This window comes from Neoarius graeffei, chromosome 18, assembly GCF_027579695.1.
Source record: "Neoarius graeffei isolate fNeoGra1 chromosome 18, fNeoGra1.pri, whole genome shotgun sequence".
Taxonomy (NCBI): Eukaryota; Metazoa; Chordata; class Actinopteri; order Siluriformes; family Ariidae; genus Neoarius; species Neoarius graeffei.
The window spans coordinates 19,283,993-19,306,218 of record NC_083586.1 but is presented as its reverse complement, the minus strand read 5'-3'; the positions used below and the strand labels follow the sequence as shown (position 1 = coordinate 19,306,218).

At 41.2% G+C, this 22,226-nt stretch overlaps 1 protein-coding gene across 2 annotated transcripts in view; it reads right to left on the bottom strand.

Moving 5' to 3' along the window:
- Positions 1 to 553: 553 nt before the first annotated feature.
- The window catches only part of nrp2a (neuropilin 2a), a 122,882-nt gene continuing 101,209 nt past the window's right edge, over positions 554 to 22,226 (bottom strand). Inside the window, exons 15-17 of one of the 2 annotated variants that reach the window (XM_060898497.1) lie at positions 18,769 to 18,801; positions 5,398 to 5,457; positions 554 to 2,359 (exon numbers count right to left, since the gene is read on the bottom strand). In XM_060898497.1, the coding sequence (XP_060754480.1) occupies positions 2,055 to 2,359; positions 5,398 to 5,457; positions 18,769 to 18,801 (398 nt within the window). In that variant the 3' untranslated portion in view covers positions 554 to 2,054. The remainder of the gene's footprint in view (positions 2,360 to 5,397; positions 5,458 to 18,768; positions 18,802 to 22,226) is intronic. The other variant, XM_060898498.1, reaches the window with a different exon arrangement.

Here is a 22,226-nt window from a genome sequence, read left to right as displayed (position 1 = left end):
AATGGTTAACTGAGGAAGGCTCGGTGTGGTGGCTGGGTCAGACGGAGGGATGAAGGAGACGTTGTGGCGAACACTAAGGCACTTCAAAGCTTTGATGTTGTGCGTTTCTAAATGAAGGAGACTGAAGGTCTTGGCTAATGGGAGCCCATGGGGAGATGAGAGAGCCTGCAGCCAACACAGTGGTGTGCGAGCACGTGTGTGTGTGTGTGTGTGTAGTGCATGTTGATGTTTTATGGATCAGCTTTTATAGATAGATGCCAGTTGTTCTCTTTGTGGCCAAACTAATTCCACACTGCTGCAAAAACATACTGGTGTAAATGTGTGTGTGTGTGGACATGCTAAACACAACATCAAGGCATTTTATTCTGAATAATTAACACCAAGGGCGTGATGGTTGCACGGTTATTCGATCGGATGGTTACCGCACACATGAAAGTTTTTAAACAGTCGATTGAATCCCGTCCAGCTGTGATGTTTTCCAACCCCTGGAACTCAGTATTCGTCACACCTCAAACCCAACATTCACTTTCTCTTCAAAAGATTCTTCCCAATGCTTGATATTATCAATACTTTATTAAATAATCATAACAATAATCATCATAAAAAGCACATCTTAATGTTTTTTTTTTTTCCTGTACAAACCTTCCAGAGAGGAACTGGAAGTCCACCCAGTGCTGTGATTTATTTATTTATTTATTTATTTATTTTGCTCAAGTCTTTTTGAGTGTTTTGAGACACATAAAAGCTTTGAGTCTTTGAGTGCCAGCGCAGCTCCAAGGCACTTGGAAACGGTCCCATTCCAGTAGTGACAGTCTTTTAGATGAGCGTGAAGTCAAAAAGCACAACGCGTTCATTTTCCCTAATCGGATTCTCAACATTCTGGTGCGCTCCTCCGTGTCTTGTTTTGCAGAGGTGTAACACGGTTGATGTGTGAGCGTACATGAGTGCGTGTTCTCGTGCTTGTCATGGACGATATCTATCAGTGACTCTGGGAAAAGATTTACTTCGTCTTTTTTCTTCATCATGAAGCCTTTGAAAGCCGCTAGGGAGCTTACGTAAGCTCCAACCCAATTCATCACTAAACCTGTCTCCTGTTAACCTTCAGCCTCGTTTGGGGGGAATGCAGAGGGGGAAAGACGTAGTAAATGATAAGTACTTGGCCTTGGTTGTTCAAAGTCTCAGTGATGGTGTTCCTCATGGCTGTGTGTTCGCCGCAAAAAAACCACTCTTTTCTTTCTTAATCTGTAATACCATCAAGCTCAGCAGTATGTCCATTAGCATTCACAGCAATCCATAGGTTGCACTGACAAAATTCCCTGTTGCTTTACACACACACACACACACACACACACACAGAAAATGGTCCTGCGTTTTCTTAAACCTAGCATAATCACATGGCTTCAAACTAAAACCTATGAAATTCTACTTGTCTTAACAAGGTTACATTGTGTTTCTTGTCTTTCTACTAAAGCCAGAGTGAAACATGAAACAAGATCACAGAACCAAACGAGCACTGAATAGATGTAAAGATTCAAAAATGAAATAAGATGGTCAGTTTTGGAATTGACCAGCATTAAGGCATCACAGTCAGGAAATTGAAAAGAAAAGAAAACTTAAAAGCTCATAAAACGTCAACAAACATCACCACACCATCAGTCACATGCCACAAAAGCTCTGCATTTTGGGATGACAAGAGTTCGGATCAGTTCCACCGGCTCCCATTCAGGACCCAAAGCTTAACATGAGATTTTTTTTAATTTTTTGGAATAGACAGAACTGATATGTACTAATATCTATTTGAGGCTAAGCTGGGAAATGCTTCCCAAGAGAGAGAGAGAGAACTCCAAGCAGCCTTCGATAATCCACATTTGAATCAACAACCTGCATCCAGCCAAGCAAGATCTGAGCTAAGCAAAAAGGCTAGCTGGAAGCGTCGGCTCCAACAATTGCGCCAACAAGCAGCAAGGTGGTAACATGCATCCCAAGAGATGGGGCTAGTCTCTCTTGAAAGCGCCAAATTGTGCATGCCCGATGAAACATCAGCCAGGTGGTCCTCAAGCTTCGGAGCAGCAGCGCTGTTGGTTAAACTTCACCTTGTGCTTGATGCCATCATAGAGCTCAAAGTTGTAGTTCTCCAGGGTGGTGGAGGAGCGTGAGGTCAGGCCTCCGTAGGAGCAGGTGCAGTACAGCAGAAGACCAGCGCACACAGCACCTAACAGAACTCCCAGAGAGCTCATCACTATAATAGTGAGGAGAATGGGATCCAGCGTGTTCAACCAGGGATTCTCCTTGCCTGTCGATCGTGTTACCGGAGGCTCTGAGGAAGGTTCTACAGTGGTCCAGTCTGAGAGTTGTACATCTAGAAGAAAAGGGTGGAGACTTTGTTTTTTATGAACGTGGACACATGGTACAATCTTTACATTATCTCTACTGGATAGGGGGAAATTTTTCTTCACGTCTTCTTACAAATTTTGGAAACCCTGCCAAAGGAACTAAAGACGTTGAAGATACATCAGCTCACATGGTGCACAGGATTCAAGCCAGTCATTTTTGATTATTTTTTAGATACCGTATACAGTGGGGCAAAAAAGTATTTAGTCAGTCACCAATTGTGCAAGTTCTCCCACTTAAAAAGATGAGAGAGGCCTGTAATTTTCATCCTAGGTATACCTCAACTATGAGAGACAAAATGAGAAAAAAAAATTCCAGAAAATCACATTGTCTGATTTTTAAAGAATTTATTTGCAAATTATGGTGGAAAATAAGTATTTGGTCAAAAACAAAAGTTCATCTCAATACTTTGTTATATACCCTTTGTTGGCGATGACAGAGGTCAAACGTTTTCTGTAAGTCTTCACAAGGTTTTCACACACCGTTGCTGGTATTTTGGCCCATTCCTCCATGCAGATCTCCTCTAGAGCAGTGATGTTTTGGGGCTGTCGCTGGGCAACATGGACTTTCAACTCCCTCCAAAGATTTTCTATGGGGTTGAGATCTGGAGACTGGCTAGACCACTCCAGGACCTTGAAATGCTTCTTACGAAGCCACTCCTTCATTGCCCGGGCGGTGTGTTTGGGATCATTGTCATGCTGAAAGACCCAGCCACGTTTCATCTTCAATGCCCTTGCTGATGGAAGGAGGTTTTCACTCAAAATCTCACAATACATGGCCCCATTCATTCTTTCCTTTACACGGATCAGTCGTCCTGGTCCCTTTGCAGAAAAACAGCCCCAAAGCATGATGTTTCCACCCCCATGCTTCACAGTATGTATGGTGTTCTTTGGATGCAACTCAGCATTCTTTCTCCTCCAAACACGACAAGTTGAGTTTTTACCAAAAAGTTCTATTTTGGTTTCATCTGACCATATGACATTCTCCCAATCCTCTTCTGGATCATCCAAACACTCTCTAGCAAACTTCAGACGGGCCTGGACATGTACTGGCTTAAGCAGGGGGACACATCTGGCACTGCAGGATTTGAGTCCCTGGCGGCGTAGTGTGTTACTGATGGTAGCCTTTGTTACTTTGGTCCCAGCTGTCTGCAGGTCATTCACTAGGTCCCCCCGTGTGGTTCTGGGATTTTTGCTCACCGTTCTTGTGATCATTTTGACCCCACGGGGTGAGATCTTGCGTGGAGCCCCAGATTGAGGGAGATTATTAGTGGTCTTGTATGTCTTCCATTTTCTAATAATTGCTCCCACTAGGGTGCATCAGTTGCCCCCTAAAAATGAAAAGTTCCTCCAATCATGATGCATTTTTGTTTTTATGTTCCTTTTGGTAAGAAAACACACTGGGTGAAATATTTTGACAAAATTCAAAAGTTTAATGGTGGCACCAGGAGCTCAAAGTTATGGAAAAAGCTGCTATTTTATGACTTTTATGACAAAATTTCGATCACTTTTCATGAAACATTATGGCACCTTATAGAGTATACCAAATATCTTAGATCCACATTTTTAGTACATATTCTAAATATATTATCAAGCACAGTTTGAGTTTTAGCTGTTCATTGAATCATTGTTCAACTACTTTTAAACAATACAAATGTATTATGAATCACATTAATGCTTCTCAATCCCTTGCAAAGGTTCTTAACATGATCTCTGGGTCGCAAGAAATCAATAAATGGAGTCCAACATTGTGATTCAAACCTTACGCGAAAACATAAAATAAGCGTTTTTTGGCAAAAAATTAACCTCATGGTGCCACCATTAGACTTTTGAATATGGTCAAAAAAAATTACAGGATGTCTTTATTGGTGAAAAGGAACACCCAAACAAAAATGCATCAGATTTTATGAAAGTGAGTGCAACTGATGCACCCTAGCTCCCACAGTTGATTTCTTCACACCAAGCTGCTTACCTATTGCAGATTCAGTCTTCCCAGCCTGGTGCAGGTCTACAATTTTGTTTCTGGTGTCCTTTGACAGCTCTTTGGTCTTGGCCATAGTGGAGTTTTGAGTGTGACTGTTTGAGGTTGTGGACAGGTGTCTTTTATACTGATGACGAGTTCAAACAGGTGCCATTAATACAGGTAACGAGTGGAGGACAGAGGAGCTTCTTAAAGAAGAAGTTACAGGTCTGTGAGAGCCAGAAATCTTGCTTGTTTGTAGGTGACCAAATACTTATTTTACCGAGGAATTTACCAATTAATTCATTAAAAATCCTACAATGTGATTTCCTGGATTCTTTCCCCCCCATTCTGTCTCTCATAGTTGAAGTGTACCTATGATGAAAATTACAGACCTCTCTCATCTTTTTAAGTGGGAGAACTTGCACAATTGGTGGCTGACTAAATACTTTTTTTGCCCCACTGTATGTTTGTTTGTTTGCTTGTTTGTTTGTTCAGTGGCATGACAACATGACTAAACAAGTGCAGTTGGTTGGTTGTAGACAGTTTGTAGACTATATATAACCTTGGGCACCCAAGAAAGGTGGTGTGGTGTGGAGGGATGAAGAATCAGCCTGAATTGGTAACATTGACACCATATGTATAGGACTTCAAGAGAACATATCTACATTTTCCTAAATTTTGTGCCCCCCTCTATCTCTTTGCCAAAGATGTGAAGATTCTACAATCTAACAAACCTCACACTAATTTGTTGTTATTCTGCTTTTCATTAGTGTAGATACACATTTGCCCTGTTGGCATCAACAAATGAGCTCGAGGTGATTGGCACCATGGTGGAGGGCATGTGGGCTGAGGATAGACTTAATTATGCTTAATTAATGGGGCAGGTAGCTGCCAATGTATAAAGATGCACAGATTATGGGTCTCTAGTTATTCTGTGCCTTTAAAAAAAAAAAAAGTCTTTATGGGGGAACTTTTAAGAGAATTCCGAGAAACAAAAATTTCTTTTTGCAGTATTAAAAAAAAAAAAAGTCGCTAATTTCCTACCTGTGTCTTTGTGGTCCCGGTTGATGAGAAGACGATTACCTCTGGGGTCCATTTTTTTAACTGTGGGGAGGAGAAATGATTTAATTAAAATACAAAATTGCCCAAAGCCCAGTCTGTAAAAGTCATTAACAACGATTATGAAAATTAGGTGTTGTTACAGAAACAGGAAGATGGCAAAGTTAATTACAGGTTACTACACATAATTAATAGGAAATTATTAAGAAGTAAAGGAAACGCCTGGTTAGAAAAATAAGATTTTATTACCATACGTCTTTTAAAAGGGCATTTCCAATTCATCAAGCAAAAAATATTCCGTTCATTACTTTTTTTCCCCAAACAGCACACTCATTTTAAGATTTTGAGGTATAGTGCCACATTCATACAGGAAAGTGCATCACCTTCATCATCATCATCATCATTCTTTTAAACATAAGTACAGTCTGAACATCAGAACCACCTACATAAGCTGTGTGGGGTGATAAAAACGGCTAGAATGTCAAGCGGCATTAGGTGGTTTATCGGGACAATACCGGCTTTGTTGAGAAAACGTTTGAACTGAGGCCTGCTGGGTCCAAACCAAACAAAGCTGAGAAATTGACGTGAAAGCAGCCTGCATGCTACAGATGCGAAGGTGGTGGGCTGACTAGCTCTGCTGTGAGCAATCTGTTCTACAGGGACGAGATAACAACAAATTCTCTGAGAAGAAGATGACAACTGCATGTCTGTATGTTTTACAAGCCCTGAGATGCCCGAGTCCAAAGAAGAGCATCATTTAGTGTCATGAATAGTTAGGGGAACAAAAAAGTGTAGATCTCTGGGAGATAAAAGGATTTTGGCATCATCTTTCTGGAGAAAGTGTTCACTCGTTGCTACATTCTACACAGATATGAAGGAGGAAAACTTCCAGCAGTTGTAATAAATGCTACTGGGTCCATTAAATAATTAAAAATATTATATGCGCAATAAAATGTACGGCAAGATGAGATTAATTTAAAAGCATGCTGCAAGCCAGTGCCAATACTTCTCTGACCACTTCTCTAAATCGCTTGGAATAGCTCACAAAAGTACTGTCTTTCTCTTTTTTTGCCTCCATCCCTTCTCTTCTCACAATACTAATCAAGTGAGATATTCTAGCTATAAAGGTAAAACCATCCAGTAGTGAAATACTAACCTATTTGTCATTCAAAACCCAAAGTTAGTGAGACTTGATCATTGCTTTCTACTTCCTGTTACAACAAGAAACCAAACAGTGTTCGCCAGATTGAATACCGCACTTTGAGTACCAGCTTGGGGGGAAATGCAGTGAAGGATAATTAACTATTACACATGACTAGGGTGAATAGTTGAGCTAAATTTTATCAAAAGTGCCCCTGAACACATAAGACACTCATATCACAGGAACTAGGAAATACACTGCAACTTAAACAAGGAAACTAGGAACAAACACTTGAAACTAGGAAATCTACTCAACACTGGGAACAAGGAAACAAAGAAACACACTTGACTACTGAAATAAGAAAATAAATAAATGAGGAAAGGTACATGAGATGAAAGAAACATGCTCAAAACGAGAACAAGAAAGCTAGTGAGCTGGGAACACACTGCAACTTGAACAAGGAAACTAGGAAATACTTGAAAGTATTGAACAAGGAAATTATGAAAGACACTTGGAACAATGTAACTAGAAAATGCTTGAAACCATGGAACAAGGAAACTAGGAAACTCTCAAACCTAGGGAACTAGGAACCTCTCAAAACTCAGGAACAAGGAAACTAGGAAACTCTTGAACCTAAGGAACATGGAAAACAGGAACCACTCGAACCTAGGGAACAAGGAACCTAGGAGCAAGTCAAACCTAGGGAAACTAGGAAACACTTGAACCTGGGGAACAAGGAAATTGGGAACCTCTCAACACTCAGCAACTAGGAAACTCACAAACCTAGGGAACATGGAAAATAAGAACCACACAAACCTAAGGAACAAGGAAACACTCAAACCTAGGGAAACTAGGAACCACTCAAACCTAGGGAACAAGGAAACTAGAAACCTCTGAAACCTAGGGAAACTAGGAAACAATTGAACCACGTGAAAAAGAAAACTAGGAAACTCTTGAACCTAGGGAACATGAAAAATAGGAACCACTCAAACCTAGGGAACAAGGAAACTAGGAACAACTCAAACCTAGGGAAACTAGGAAACACTTGAACCTGGGGAACAAGGAAATTAGGAACCTCTCAAATCTCAGCAACTAGGAAACTCACAAACCTAGGGAACATGGAAAATAAGAACCACACAAACCTAAGGAACAAGGAAACATTCAAACCTAGGGAAACTAGGAACCACTCAAACCTAGGGAACAAGGAAACTAGGAACCTCTGAAACCTAGGGAAACTAGGAAACAATTGAACCATGTAAAAAAGGAAACTAGGAAACTCTTGAACCTAGGGAACATGGAAAATAAGAACCACACAAACCTAAGAAACAAGGAAACTAGGAACCACTGAAACCAAGGGAAGCTAGGAAACACTTGAACCAAGTGAATAAGGAAACTCACTTAAAAAATTCTAGGAAACTAAGAAATTCTCAAAATTATCAAACAAGGAACTGCACTGGGAATTAGGGAACAAGAAGAACGCAGAAAGTAGGAACTACTCAAACCTCAAGAACAAGAAAACTAGGAACCACTCGAACCCATGGAACATGGAAACTAGGAACCACTCAAACCTCAGGAACAAGGAAACTAGGAACCACTCAAACCTCAGGAACAAGGAAACTAGGAACCACTCAAACCTCAGGAACAAGGAAACTAGGAAACACTCGAACCTCAGGAACAGGAAACTAGGAAATGCTCAAACCTCGGGAACAAGGAAAATAATAACCACTCGAACCTAGGGAACAAGGAAACTAGGAACAACTCAAACCTAGGGAAATTAGGAACATCTGAAAACTCAGCAAAAAGGAAACTAGGAAACTCTCAAGCCTAGGGAACATGGAAAATAGGAGCCACTCGAACCTAAGGAACAAGGAAACTAGGAACCACTGAAACCTAGGGAAGCTACAGTAGGAAACACTTGAACCACGTGAATAAGGAAACTCGCTCAAAAATTCTAGAAAACAAAGAAATTCTCAAAATTATCAAACAAGGAACTTCACTGGGAATTAGGGAACAAGTAGAACAAACACTGAAGAAAGTCTCTCTCAACTTCTGAACCTCTCAAAACCTAGGAAAATGGAAAGTAGAAACCACTCAAACCTAGGGAAAAAGGAAACTAGGAAACACTCAAACTTAGGGAACATGGAAAGTAGGAACCACTCAAACATAAGGAACAAGGAAACCAGGAACCACTCGAACCTAGGGAAACTAGGAACCACTCAAACGTAGGGAACAAGGAAACTAGGAACCACTGAAACGTAGGAAACACTTGAACCTAGAGAACATGGAAAGTAGGAACCACTCAAACCTAGGGAACAAGGAAACTAGGAACCACTTGATCCTCAGGAACAAGGAAAATAGGAAACTCTCAAACCTAGAGAACATAGAAGGTAGGAACTACTCAAACCTAGGAAACACTCGAATCTAGGAAACATGGAAAGTAGGAACCACTAGAAACTCAAGAACAAGGAAACTAGGAAACACTCGAACCTAGGGAGCAAGGAAACTAGGAACCACTCGAACCTCAGGAACAAAGAAACTAGGAAACACTTGTACCTCGGGAACAAGGAAACTATGAAACTCTCAAACCTAGGGACCAAGGGAACTTGGAACCTCTCAGAATTCGGGAACAAGGAAACTAGGAAACTCTTGAATGTAAGGAACAAGGAAACTAGGAAACTCTCAAACCTAGGGACCAAGGGAACTTGGAACCTCTCAAAACTTGGGAACAAGGAAACTAGGAAACTCTTAAACCAAGGGAACATGTAAAGTAGGAAACATTCAAACTTAAGGATCAAGGAAACTAGGAACCACTCAAACCTAGGGAACAAGGAAACTAGGAAACACTTGAACCTTGGGAACAAGGAAACTATGAAACTCTCGAACCTAGGAACAAAGGGAACTTCGAACCTCTCAAAATTCGGGAACAAGGAAACTAAGAAACTCTTGAACCTAAGGAACAAGGAAACTAGGAAACTCTCAAACCTCATGAAAAGGGAACTTGGAACCTCTCAAAACTTGGGAACAAGGAAACTAGGAACCACTGAAACCTAAGGAAACTAGGAAACTCTCGAACCTAGGGAACATGGAGAGTAGGAACCACTTGAACCTAGGGAACAAGAAAACTAGGAAACTCTCAAAACTTGGTGTGGCAGCGGGGGCGTGGTCAAGCGCCGGTCTGTGACAGGAGGGTGGAGCCGGGGAAGGTGAGTGGCAGAATCGCGACACCTGAGGATAATTAACCTGTGTTTGTGTGTGTGTTTTCCCAGTAACCGCTCCCTATTTAAGGAGGCAGAGAGAGAGGAGAGGGAGCGCAACCCGGGACCAGACAAGTGTGTGCGTGTGAATGAATGAATGCGATTATACTGAAAAGTTTGGGACGCCGGCCTAAGGGCATCACAGACCTGTTATTGCTCCATCTCGCGTGGCTGAACGCCACTTGTCCCTCTAAGAAGTTTGAAGAGAGAGTTCAACAGGGCGTGAAACCGTTAAGAGGTAAACGGTTGGGGTCCGCACAGAATCCCCCGTCCCGGAGCGGGCGCGGGGAAATGTGGCGTACGGAAGCCCGCATCGTCCGGCGCGGGCCGGGGGCCTGAGTCCTTCTGATGGAGGCTCAGCCCGTGGACGGTGTGAGGCCGGTAACGGCCCCCGCCCCGCCGGGGACGCGGACTTCTCGGAGTCGGGTTGTTTGGGAATGCAGCCCAAAGAGGGTGGTAAACTCCATCTAAAGGGCCCTGGTTCAATCCCGGGTTTCGGCACCACTGTTGCGCGTATCGAGTGTGGGTGGAGCACAGAGGACGGCAGGACAGCGTTTGGAGGCAGACAGGCGATTTATTTTTACAACTTTTCAGTATAATCGCATTCATTCATTCACACGCACACACTTGTCTGGTCCCGGGTTGCGCTCCCTCTCCTCTCTCTCTGCCTCCTTAAATAGGGAGCGGTTACTGGGAAAACACACACACAAACACAGGTTAATTATCCTCAGGTGTCGCGATTCTGCCACTCACCTTCCCCGGCTCCACCCTCCTGTCACAGACCGGCGCTTGACCACGCCCCCGCTGCCACACTTGGGACCAAGGGAACTTGGAACCTCTCAAAACTCAGGAACAAGGAAACTAGGAAACTCTTGAAGCTTGGGAACAAGGAAACTAGGAAACTCTCAAACCTAAGGACCAAGGGAACTTGGAACCTCTCAAAACTCAGGAATAAGGGAACTAGGAAACTCTTGAACCAAGGGAACATGAAAAGTAGGAACCACTCAAACCTAGGAAACAAGGAAACTAGGAAACACTCGAACCTAGGGAACATGGAAAGTAGGAACCACTCAAACCTAAGGAACAAGGAAGCTAGGAACAACTCAAACCTAGGGAAACTAGGAAATACTTGAACCTAGGGAACAAGGAAATTAGGAACCTCTCAAAACTCAACAACGAGGAAACTAAGAAACTTTCAAACCTAGGGAACATGGAAAATAGGAACCACTCAAACCTACAGAACAAGGAAACTAAGAAACACTCAAATCTAGGAAAACTAGGAAACACTTGAACCATGTGAACAAGGAAACTAGGAAACTCTTGAACCTAGGGAACATGGAAAGTAGGAACCACTCAAACCTAGGGAACAAGAAAACTAAGAAACACTCAAATCTAGGGAACAAGGAAACTACGAAACTCTTAAACCTAGGGAACATGGAAAGTAGAAACCACTCAAACCTAGGGAACTAGGAAACTCTCCAACCTAGAGATCAAGGGAACTTGGAACCTCTCAAAACTCAGGAAGAAGGAAATTAGGAAACTCTTGATCCTAGGGAACAAGGAAACTAGGAAACTCTCAAACCTGGGAACCAAGGGAACTTGGAACCTCTCCAAACTCGGGAACAAGGAAACTAGGAAACTCTTGAACCAAGGGACCATGGAAAGTAGGAACCACTCACACCTAGGAAACAAGGAAACTAGGAACAACTCGAACCTAGGCAACAAGGAAACTAGGAAACACTTGAACCACGTAAACTAGGAAACTCTCAAACCTAGGAGATACAAAGTAGGAAACACTCAAACCTAGGGAACAAGGAAACTAGGAACCACTTGATCCTCAGGAACAAGGAAAATAGGAAACTCTCAAACCTAGGGAACACAGAAAGTAGGAACCACTCAAACCTAGGGAACATGGAAACTAGGAACCACTTGAACTTCAGGAACAAGGAAACTAGGAAACCTTCGAACCTAGGGAACATGGAAATTGGAACCACTCGAACCTCGGGAACAAGGAAACTAGAAAACACTCAAACCTCTGGAACAAGGAAACTAGGAAACACTCGAATCCAGGGAACAAGGAAACTAGGAAACTCGTTCAAAAATTCTAAGAAGCTAAGAAATCCTCAAAATTATCAAACAAGGAACTGCCCTGGGAATTAGGGAACAAGTAGAACGAACACTGAAGAAAGTCTTTCTCAATCTCTTTATCTAATTTTTGACCCAATTGCTCAGTAACGATAAATTGATTTCGAAAAACTGCTCCAAAAACTAGCGAACCACGCAAAGGTGCTGCATGCTCTTCATTGTTCTGGAAGTCTCCAAGGCCTGCGGCATAACAAAATGTCTGCCAGCTGTTGGGAGTGCACAGAGATCGCTCCTTCACTGCTCCACTCTCTCTCTCGGTCCTCATTAAGACGAGGCGGTGAAGGGAAGCAGCTGGTGTTGTTTATGTGGCTTGTTGCAGGGAATAAAACACTGACAGCCGTTTGGTTGGAATAATGCACGCCTCCTCACTTCTGGCTTGGAACCGACGGGGCCTACACAATATTTTGGGGGATTTCTGCTGTGAAATTTGAGGAACAGGCATAAAACTGCAGAACTCAAGTAAAACTAGTCTTGAAGTGGAGAAATATGGCAATGAAAAAATGTTTTCTCTCTCTCTTCTAGTTTTACTCTGAGTATGAACATCTTTGATGCCAACTTTACTGTGACCTAAAATACATGAGATGAAATGTGATTTGTTATTGTTCTGGAAGGTTCTGACTGGACTTTCTTTCATTAGAGTCACGCTGATCACTGAACCTGAGCCTGTAGAGATATACAAAATTGTACACATGCATGCTCAACTGTATTATACCCCATTGCCCAGCTTCAACACACTCATTAGAAATGGTCCATTGACTGTCTTTGTCTTTTTTGGCTGAATAGTAAACATAGAAATTGTAAATTGTGTGGCGGCCTGGGAAACCCCTTCTTTTTGTTCTATTATATTGTTCTTACTCAATGTTTTAACTGAAATATCTTGGGATTTTTTTTTTTTGTTTGTTTGTACCTCAGACACAAGTTTGGTTCTAGCATTTTGAAGTCTAAAAAGTGAGAAATTTAAGTTTGAACAAGGATTCTTTTACAATGTTGGCGGAGGAGCATTGCGGGTATCAGAAACTGAATTGATTCAGCTACATTTTGCTACGGCATGTAGCTATCCAAAGTTTGATGTTAACCGTTTGAGAAAATTGCACTTGGCTAGAGAGGTTTTGGATGTCCTTTCACTAAACTTAACCAATATGATCTTTACATCAAGGCAAGTTCAAAAAGTAAATAAAAGCATTTTCATTTCAGTGCAATATATTTATGCTGTGGTATGGTAAGTATGCTCAATTCTGGCCAAAACCTTTTTATCAATTTGCCCAAATTTATCCACAGCATCATCCGACGGGTTTTCCCAGATCGCCTCGCAAATACTACCAGGATCTATTCAAAGTGCAAACATTTTGACAGCTGTAAATTTACCCAAGATTCATTCAGTTTTGTAAACCACACAGGTTGACACCACATTTAGATATACAACATGATTATTAATATTCTTATCTAGCTCTGCAAAAGCTTAAAGACTGTCCTTCAGTCCTGATCTCGTGATCCATTCCATCATCTAGCCCTGATTTGGGACCAGTTGGAACCAATCCCCATCTGAAATGTTATTAAAGCATCATGCCAGTCTTGGATCTATGATTAAGGTTGTTGGCTTGGACACCATGTCCACTTAGTCTCTGATGGTTTGGTAGTTCAGGCGCTATCACCAGGCACAGGCACAAGGAGCTTTCAACCTGGTTACATCACAGTTAAGCCCGTACTGGAAGGTTTTCCCATATGGCACTCTTCCAGAAAACCTCTGGATAGTACTCTGCAGTAAACAGACTCACAGTGTCTCAGCACATCCAGCATGTGAAGGTGCATCGAAAGAAAAAAAAAAACACAAAGAATACCAACAGGTTTAGAGCAGATGCTGGTTCTTGTCCACTTTTCGGTTGTGCAGTTCCCAAGCAGTTGGTAGCAGGGTGGTACCAAAGAAAAAAATAGTTCTTGTTTGAGGCATCCCTTATGCTAAACCAACTTTTCAGTACTCTTCTGAGTTCTTTTCCTCTGACCTTCTGTCAGCAATGTAGGTCAACATCTATCACACAGAGTCCCCTCACCAGTAGGAGTTTCCATCCCCCTTCTCAACCCAGACAGTCAACTTAGGACCCCCCCCTGCTCTGGACATGGCACCATTTGGGTAGTAAGCACTGTGGGGACTATAGTAGGCCATGGTGGGTCGGCTCCTCTTGGCTGTCAGGCGGCGACAGCCAATGGCCATGACAACGGCAATAACCAGGAACAAGATGGCGCCTCCGCCAGCCATGAAGTAATACCAGTTGGGGGAAATAGGAGGCACTGACAGGGTATCTACTGTTGGCTCACTCCTGCCTGGTAGGGTTCCCCCTGGTGGAGAGATATACAACATGTGACAACACCCCACGTTACTGTCGAGGCTCATTGTGCAAGCATAGCAGAGTAAAAATGCACTCTGTCAAGCCATAAGTAGGGCTAAATGTCCTTGCTATGTAGGTTAGTCCTTGGTTAAAAAGCAATCAAAGGGTTAATGAGATAGTAGGATAAGCAATCTAAATATACACTAACCTGAATTATTGTCACGAATAATGACCAGCTCTCCAGGACTATTTGAAGGCAGGGCAGCTACATGACTTCATTCAGGGATATATGTAGGGCTGCATTCAAGTTGGGGGTCCAAGCAGAGGTACATGCATTTTTTTTTCCTTTATGCACATTTGGAATACTTTCATGATGCCAAAATAAAGCCACTGTCTTTTGTATTTAAAGGAAAAATCCACCCTGAACCACTTGTATATTTATTTCTAAAATTAACATATGCTCTTCAACAGTGTCCAATATTTAATTTTAACGGCTTTTTTAGCTAAAACTTCACTTTTATTTTCATTTTGGTTAACTGTGTCCTAAATTGCTGTTCGGTTACCCGCTGATTAGGGTGCATCAGTTGCCCTCACTTTCATAAAATCTGATGCATTTTTGTTTGAGTGTTCCTTTTCACCAATCAAGACATCCTGTAAAATTTTTTGACCATATTCAAAAGTCTAATGGTGGCACCATGAGGTTCATTTTTTGCCAAAAAACGCTTATTTTATGTTTTCGCGTAAGGTTTGAATCACAATGTTGGACTCCATTTATTGATTTCTTGTGAGCCAGAGATCATGTTAAGAACCTTTGCAAGGGATTGAGAAGCATTAATGTGATTCATAATACATTTGTATTGTTTAAAAGTAGTTGAACAATGATTCAGTGAACAGCTAAAACTCAAACTGTGCTTGATAATATAGTTAGAATATGTACTAAAAATGTGTATCTAAGATATTTGGTATACTCTATAAGGTGCCATAATGTTTCATGAAAAGTGATCGAAATTTTGTCATAAAAGTCATAAAATAGCAGCTTTTTCCATAACTTTGAGCTCCTGGTGCCACCATTAAACTTTTGAATTTTGTCAAAATATTTCACCCAGTGTGTTTTCTTACCAAAAGGAACATAAAAACAAAAATGCATCATGATCAGAGGAACTTTTCATTTTTAGGGGGCAACTGATGCACCCTACCGCTGATGGTAGTGCTCTTGCTAAAAAGCACTACCGCATCGTGCTCTTGCTAAACAGCACGATGCAGCAGCGCTTTAGTAATTTAGACATTTTGTGGTTTATATTTTGTTGTTCTACAAATAATAACACTTCAGATATAGTTTTACCAGCTCTTTCACGTGCTTAGCTGTACACTCTGCTCAAACAGATCCGCTTCCAAAGCATCACCATTATCATGCCCGTCATCTTGTGCATCCGAGTCTCTGCTGTTGTATATCTGGATTGCATTCTGGGACTTTGAGCTCATACCAATATGCTGGCTTTTTTCATTAATATGATATTGCATGCTGCTGGAAAAAGCAGAAAGGAACCACTCGCTCTTTTTCATTTCTAGGAACAAATTCTAACCATTATCACTCATTTTGATATTTTGCGTCCTATTAATTGCTTGCAATAACAATATCCCATTGTGGCATCAGCATGATGTGGAAATGCTAACGAAAAGACAGCACCAACTAATAATAATAATAATAATAATAATAATAATAATAAATTAGCACCAGAATCAATAAACAGACCACAAATTTCAATCTAAACATATTTAAATGTGTTTCAGGGTGGAGGTTTCTTTTAAGCTTTGAGTTAACTCTGTTATTAATTGTGTGGTAGCAGTGTTAGTTTATAGTAAGAGGATGTCACATACGTAGGTGTGTTGCTGTTTTGTGAGTTTGTGTAGGGAAGATTGAGGTTTCTAATCCTCAGTTTATGGATTAGTCATATAATCCAACCAGAAGCCTGGTACTATTCGAGTTGTCTTCATTATAGCAAGAGGTAGGGTGTGGAGTAGCAGAGTTTACCTGACACAATGTCTGAAACCAATTACTGAACATTCAGCCAGGCCTCATTGAGTCCTGTTACTCAAAATAACCATGGTTCAGGCACAATGTTGCACTTGTGTGGGTTTCTTTTTTTTTTCTTGTCAGATCTGCAACGTTTGCTAAAAAGAGCGCTGAGCACAGGCAACCAAAAAAAAAATAAAAAAGCCACAAAGGAACAACACTCTAGGGACCAGAAGACGTGAATGCTGTTTCCAACATGCTTTTTTTAAACAAAAAGACGAGCTTGTGATTGCTATATTGTGTCACGGAGAATGCTGCTCGTTAAAACAGATGGTGTCTTGAGCTCTGCACAAACTGTAACGAGACGGTGGAAATTAGTTGTGCAAGGCTGGAAGTGCTGATGAATCTGTCTGGGATGATGTAATCTTTTCAACTTAAATAAAAGCTTGTATGATAGTGGTTAGGAAATGTGCCAGCTAACCAAGTATTTACCAAAACCATGCGAACCAGTGTGGGAAAGTTAGGGATGCTGGTTTATGCTCGCTAGTGGTGCCAGAACCAATCCAATACCAAACAGGCAATTCTTATTTAAAAAAAAAAAAAAGAAAAAAAAAAGGTTTGTCCTACTTCCAGTAGCACATCCAGGATCAGCGTGTCATGGCAGAGTACCTGAACTGCCATTTTGAAATGTGGAACATGAGCTAAAACTGATCCTGGATCTGCAGTGTATAGTTTGTACGGATAGACCCCTTGCACATGACGTCACGTGTCACGTGATAATCTCACCTGGGGGGCAAACAAACACTGTCTTTCCTGTAAGCAAGGCTTAATCTGTCTTAAATATGCTTCATTTTTGCACTGGGTTTGGTTGTTCCAATCATTCATATCGAGAAATAGATTAAAAGTATTACTGTCTTCCTGCTATCAAGAAAAATGTTAACAAAGAAGCAAGTGCTTCAAGAACAACAAAAGTTAAGAGTCTTTGAAAGTCAAGAGCAAGATTTTTTTTTTTATTTTACAAATAACACTTCAGATATTGTTTTAACAATAATAAGTATCACTGTATAAATGATAGAGTGCAAATAGCTGTGTAACTAGATGTCCATGGGGTTGCTGAGACATGGAGGGGCAGGAATACCATCTAACCCACAGTTCAGGTACGAGTCTTTTGAGAGTAAATGCTTTGGCTTTCGCAACGTTCTGTTCCCAAAAGCTGATGTTGGGAAAATTCTTTCCACAAAGGTTTTCTTGCTTTTGTACACTGGCAGTCAATGAAAAAGTCCAGGTCAATAATTCAACATATTATGCAATACGGAGTTGGGGAAATGTTTGTTTTGAGATGTTTCTATTGAATAGCGTGCACAGAAGTCATTAATGAGTTCTCCTCAATCCAAACATTTTTCAATAGTCTTCAGGGAGTGGTCTTTAGGAATCAGCTCAAAGTGCTGTTTTGGAGAAAAACAAAAATTTGTACACGGTTGAAAGGATGGGTTGGATAGCCTTTATTAAGGCCATGAAAAAGCCGACTTTTGTATTCCTTATGTCCAAGATGCCACGGTTAAATCCAGATGACAGATGGCGGGCCCTCGGCATGGTGCAAGCCGGCCTAAGTTTTTCAGAAGTTGGGCGTCGATTGAATGTCCAAACCCTGCCATGGCCTGCGTATTCACCTGATCTCAATCCCATTGAGCATTTATGGGATCACCTTGGTGTTCAGATCCAGAACCGTGTTCCTCGTCCCATGAACAGAGATCAACTGATCCAGGCTCTTCAAGAGGAGTGGCAGGCCATTCCACAAGACAGGATTCGCTGTTTGATACGCAGTATGCGTCGCAGACTGACGGCTTGTATTGCTGTTGGTGGGGACAATACTCGGTACTGAAGCTGCAACTTTCCAATTACAGGGTATCCATTTTGTTCGGACTGTACATTATCAAAGCTCACAACAATTGTGATTTTTTGTTTATTCATCTCGAGTTAAATGTCAGTATATTGATCTGTAAGCTTCTAGTACATGATTTCATAGCTTATGAATAAAATTATTTTCATAAATGTCACCTGGACATTTTCATTGACTGTCAGTGTATGTTTTTTTTTTAACTGTTCTTCCATGTCAAGACTCTTCAGGAAAAAGAAGATATAGTCCAACATCTATGTAGCTAACACTAGGCCACAAATCTGGATCATCACTCCAGTCATTTCAAGGAATTTTGTTTGGCTCACAACCGCTAATAAACTCTAATTTCCACGTATATCTATCCTTCGCTTCTTTCTGATTAAGATTATCCAAGTAATCCAGTAGTAGAGCTTTTTTAGCTGTAGTTTTCTTCGGACAACAGCAACATCTTCAATATCACTCATTTTCAGTATATGAACAGTATGTAAATGAAGTTTGCGTGTCCCCCAGGACAAGGGTAGTGACGGTTGCTAACGTAAATGTGCCATCAGTGCAAGGGGTCTACTGTTGACATGACTCACCAGGCATATCTGGAGGAAAGGCAGCAAAAGGTTCTGAAAAAGAGATGGAGAGAAAGGAAACACATTCACTTTTACAGCTAAAGATTATTAAAGGTGTTCTTTCCTCTTGCAAAAAAAAAAGACTTTACAGGTAGCATGAATGTACCAGGAACAAAACCTAACAAGAGTCATCAGGAGATGACACATCTTTCCCCCCGGCCCCCACATGAAACCCCACTCCAAATTTTCCTAAGTTCAATTGGTTGCCATAGAAATACAGAAAAATAAAAAAATCACAGAAATGCCAAAAGGCACAACTCTTCTAGTCACTTAACATAACTGTCAGGTTTCGTGAAAAAAATCCTAATAGATTATGAATTATGCTCTGGAAACTAAAATGTTTACAGACAGACAGACAGACAGACAGAGCAATAGCTATATCCCCCCGCATTATATGCCAGGGGATAACAAGATGTGCTTTTAGAGGAAAATAATCAACGACTGTGCAGTGTTTACTCCTCTTCTATCAGAGTGTTTTGTCAATGCTAATAATTTTTTCTTCATTGAAGAATAACATCATTTTTTAAAATAATTTTTTCATTGCATTTAATGTTATGAACACAGCTTATTATTACCAAGAAACCACAAAGCTTTCTGCCAGAACGTCACCTCAGAGAAAACTGTTACTGTAGAAATGAATTATTAGAAGGAGCACATTAATGTAAACGTTGCAGCTGGAGCTATTGTCATCTATCTGTGTCAAATTTGGTAGGTGTATGGGGCACCCCAAGATGAACCAAATTGTAATGTACACTGTATTATCCATACTCAACAGGAAGTGAGTTATTTTTGGTTTTGTGTGTTTTGACATGTATTACATTTTGACATTCTCTCCTGAGGCAGTTTGTTGGATTCATGCCGGATTTGGTATACCGGAGGTGCTCAGGCCTTTCGCCACTTGCAGCTATATTTTTCCTTTATTTTTATTATTTTCTACATTGTAGAATGATGCCAAAGACAGCAAAACTATGAAATAACATTTGGAATGATGTGGTATGGGCGGCACGGTGGTGTAGTGGTTAGCGCTGTCGCCTCACAGCAAGAAGGTCTGGGTTCGAGCCCCGTGGCCGGTGAGGGCCTTTCTGTGCGGAGTTTGCATGTTCTCCCCGTGTCCACGTGGGTTTCCTCCGGGTGCTCTGGTTTCCCCCACAGTCCAAAGACATGCAGGTTAGGTTAACTGGTGACTCTAAATTGAGCGTAGGTGTGAATGTGAGTGTGAATGGTTGTCTGTGTCTATGTGTCAGCCCTGTGATGACCTGGCGACTTGTCCAGGGTGTACCCCGCCTTTCGCCCGTAGTCAGCTGGGATAGGCTCCAGCTTGCCTGCGACCCTGTAGAACAGGATAAAGCGGCTACAGATAATGAGATGAGATGAGATGATGTGGTATGCAAAAAAAAGTAAACAAAGCAAAAAAAATGTTTTATATTTTAATTCTTCAAAGTGATGAAAGCTTTGCACACTCTTGGTATTCTCTCAACCAGCTTCATGAGATCGTCATCTGGAATGCTTTATCCAAGTCTTGAAGCACTTGTTGGCTATTCAGAGTTCTTGCAGTTTTTTAGATTGACTGATCTTCATGTCTTAAAGTAATGATCGATGTCGTTTCTCTTTTCTTAGTCGAGTGGTTCTCAACATAACATGGATTACTACAGTTGCCAAATAAGGCAACTGTATGCCAACACTACCTCGACACAAACGCATTAAGAAGGGAAGAAACGTGTCCATTAATTAACTTTTGATGAGGCACACGTGTTAAAGAACATTCCTGGCGACTACCTCATGAAGCTGGTTAAGATAATGCCAATAGTGTACACTGGATACTTTGAAGAATCTAAAATATGAACAGGGCTCTCAAGCCTCACGCATTGAGAGTGAGACACATGCATTTCAACGAGTTCACACGCTCACACACCACACATGGCATTTCTCACTCTGAGCTTCTCCAATAATCGCACAGAAATTCCTTCAAGCTATCTACAAACGCCACAGCCGCAGGTCACAGCGCTCCTGGGGTGAGTTCAACCGCTGCAACGGTTTGCTACGTTTTTCTAAGACTACGTTCAGACTGCACCCTGAAACGACCCATATCCGATTTTTTTGCCCATATGCGACCTGTATCCGATTTGTTATTGACAATCTGAACGACACGGATCCGATTTTTTCACATGCGACCCAGGCCGCTTGGATATGTGGTCCTAATTCCGATGCATATCCGTTATTTTCACATGCGACTGCAGTCTGACCGGACAGGTCGCATTCATGTGACCTACACGTCATCAACAAGAGACAAACGTCACTATTCTGCGTTGGCTAATCCCGCCTCTTTGGTGGAAAACAACAACATTTGTACAGTTTTCAGAATTTAAATAGACTTTTATAGAATTGATCAAGCTAATGGTGGATTTGGTAGGGACCTGGATGTTGATCTGTTAGCCTGATTAAATAAAACAGTTTCTATAACTGATTTATAACTTAAACCATCCTGTATTACAAGATTATAAGATTGTTCTGGAAATTTCCAGTAATTTGACACCTTCGGTCTCATTAGTCTGCTGCCCACATTAATCAGATTATTGTGTGAGTTCCGCCGCCGCCACAAAAACCACATCGCCAGGTCTCGCCTCATCTCCATAGCAAACTGCACTGGTGTTTCTGCACCTTGAGCCAGCGCTGAGAGAAGTTGCAGAATTCAGCTGGCTATAAACAATCTAAATAAATATTTATAAAAATGTAGAAAAAGTTTATTAATATGACGAAATAAATACGTGCAAATTATTAAGCCTGAATTAAGAGTTTGGTAATACAGCGGCCATATCCCAAATGACTGCCTACTGAAGCTCGAGTGCACTATATAGAGTTTAAACATCCATTACTTCCTAGTAACATGTAGTGCACTTATATAGAAATTAGAGAGACATTTAGGAGTCAACCCTCGTTACCAGTCTACACGTTTTCATTTCAGTTCAGAAACAAAAACACACACGAGACCTCACACTTTAACACTAACCAGATAATTAAACAAACAAACAAACAAACAAACAAACAAACAAACAAACAAACAAAAAAGAAATCATTAAACTTGAAGAGTGCGCTTTTTTTTTTGTTTACGTATTACGTAGATGTGCTTATTACGTGTCAATTTGCGCATGCGGGACACTTTTGGGTTGTTTTCCGTTCATATTGGAGATCGCATACAAGTCTCATATAATTGGTAATGTGAACGGCCTAACAAAAAAATCGGATTTCACAACAAATCGGATATGGGTCGTTTCAGGTTGCAGTCTGAACGTAGTGTAATTGTTCCTTATTGATTGGTCGAAACGTGCACCGTTCTGCAACTGTGTTGAAACGTTTCATGTGTCTTGAACTCGCCCCTGTGCTCGGAGCAGCATCAGCCAATCAGAAAATAGATTGTTCTG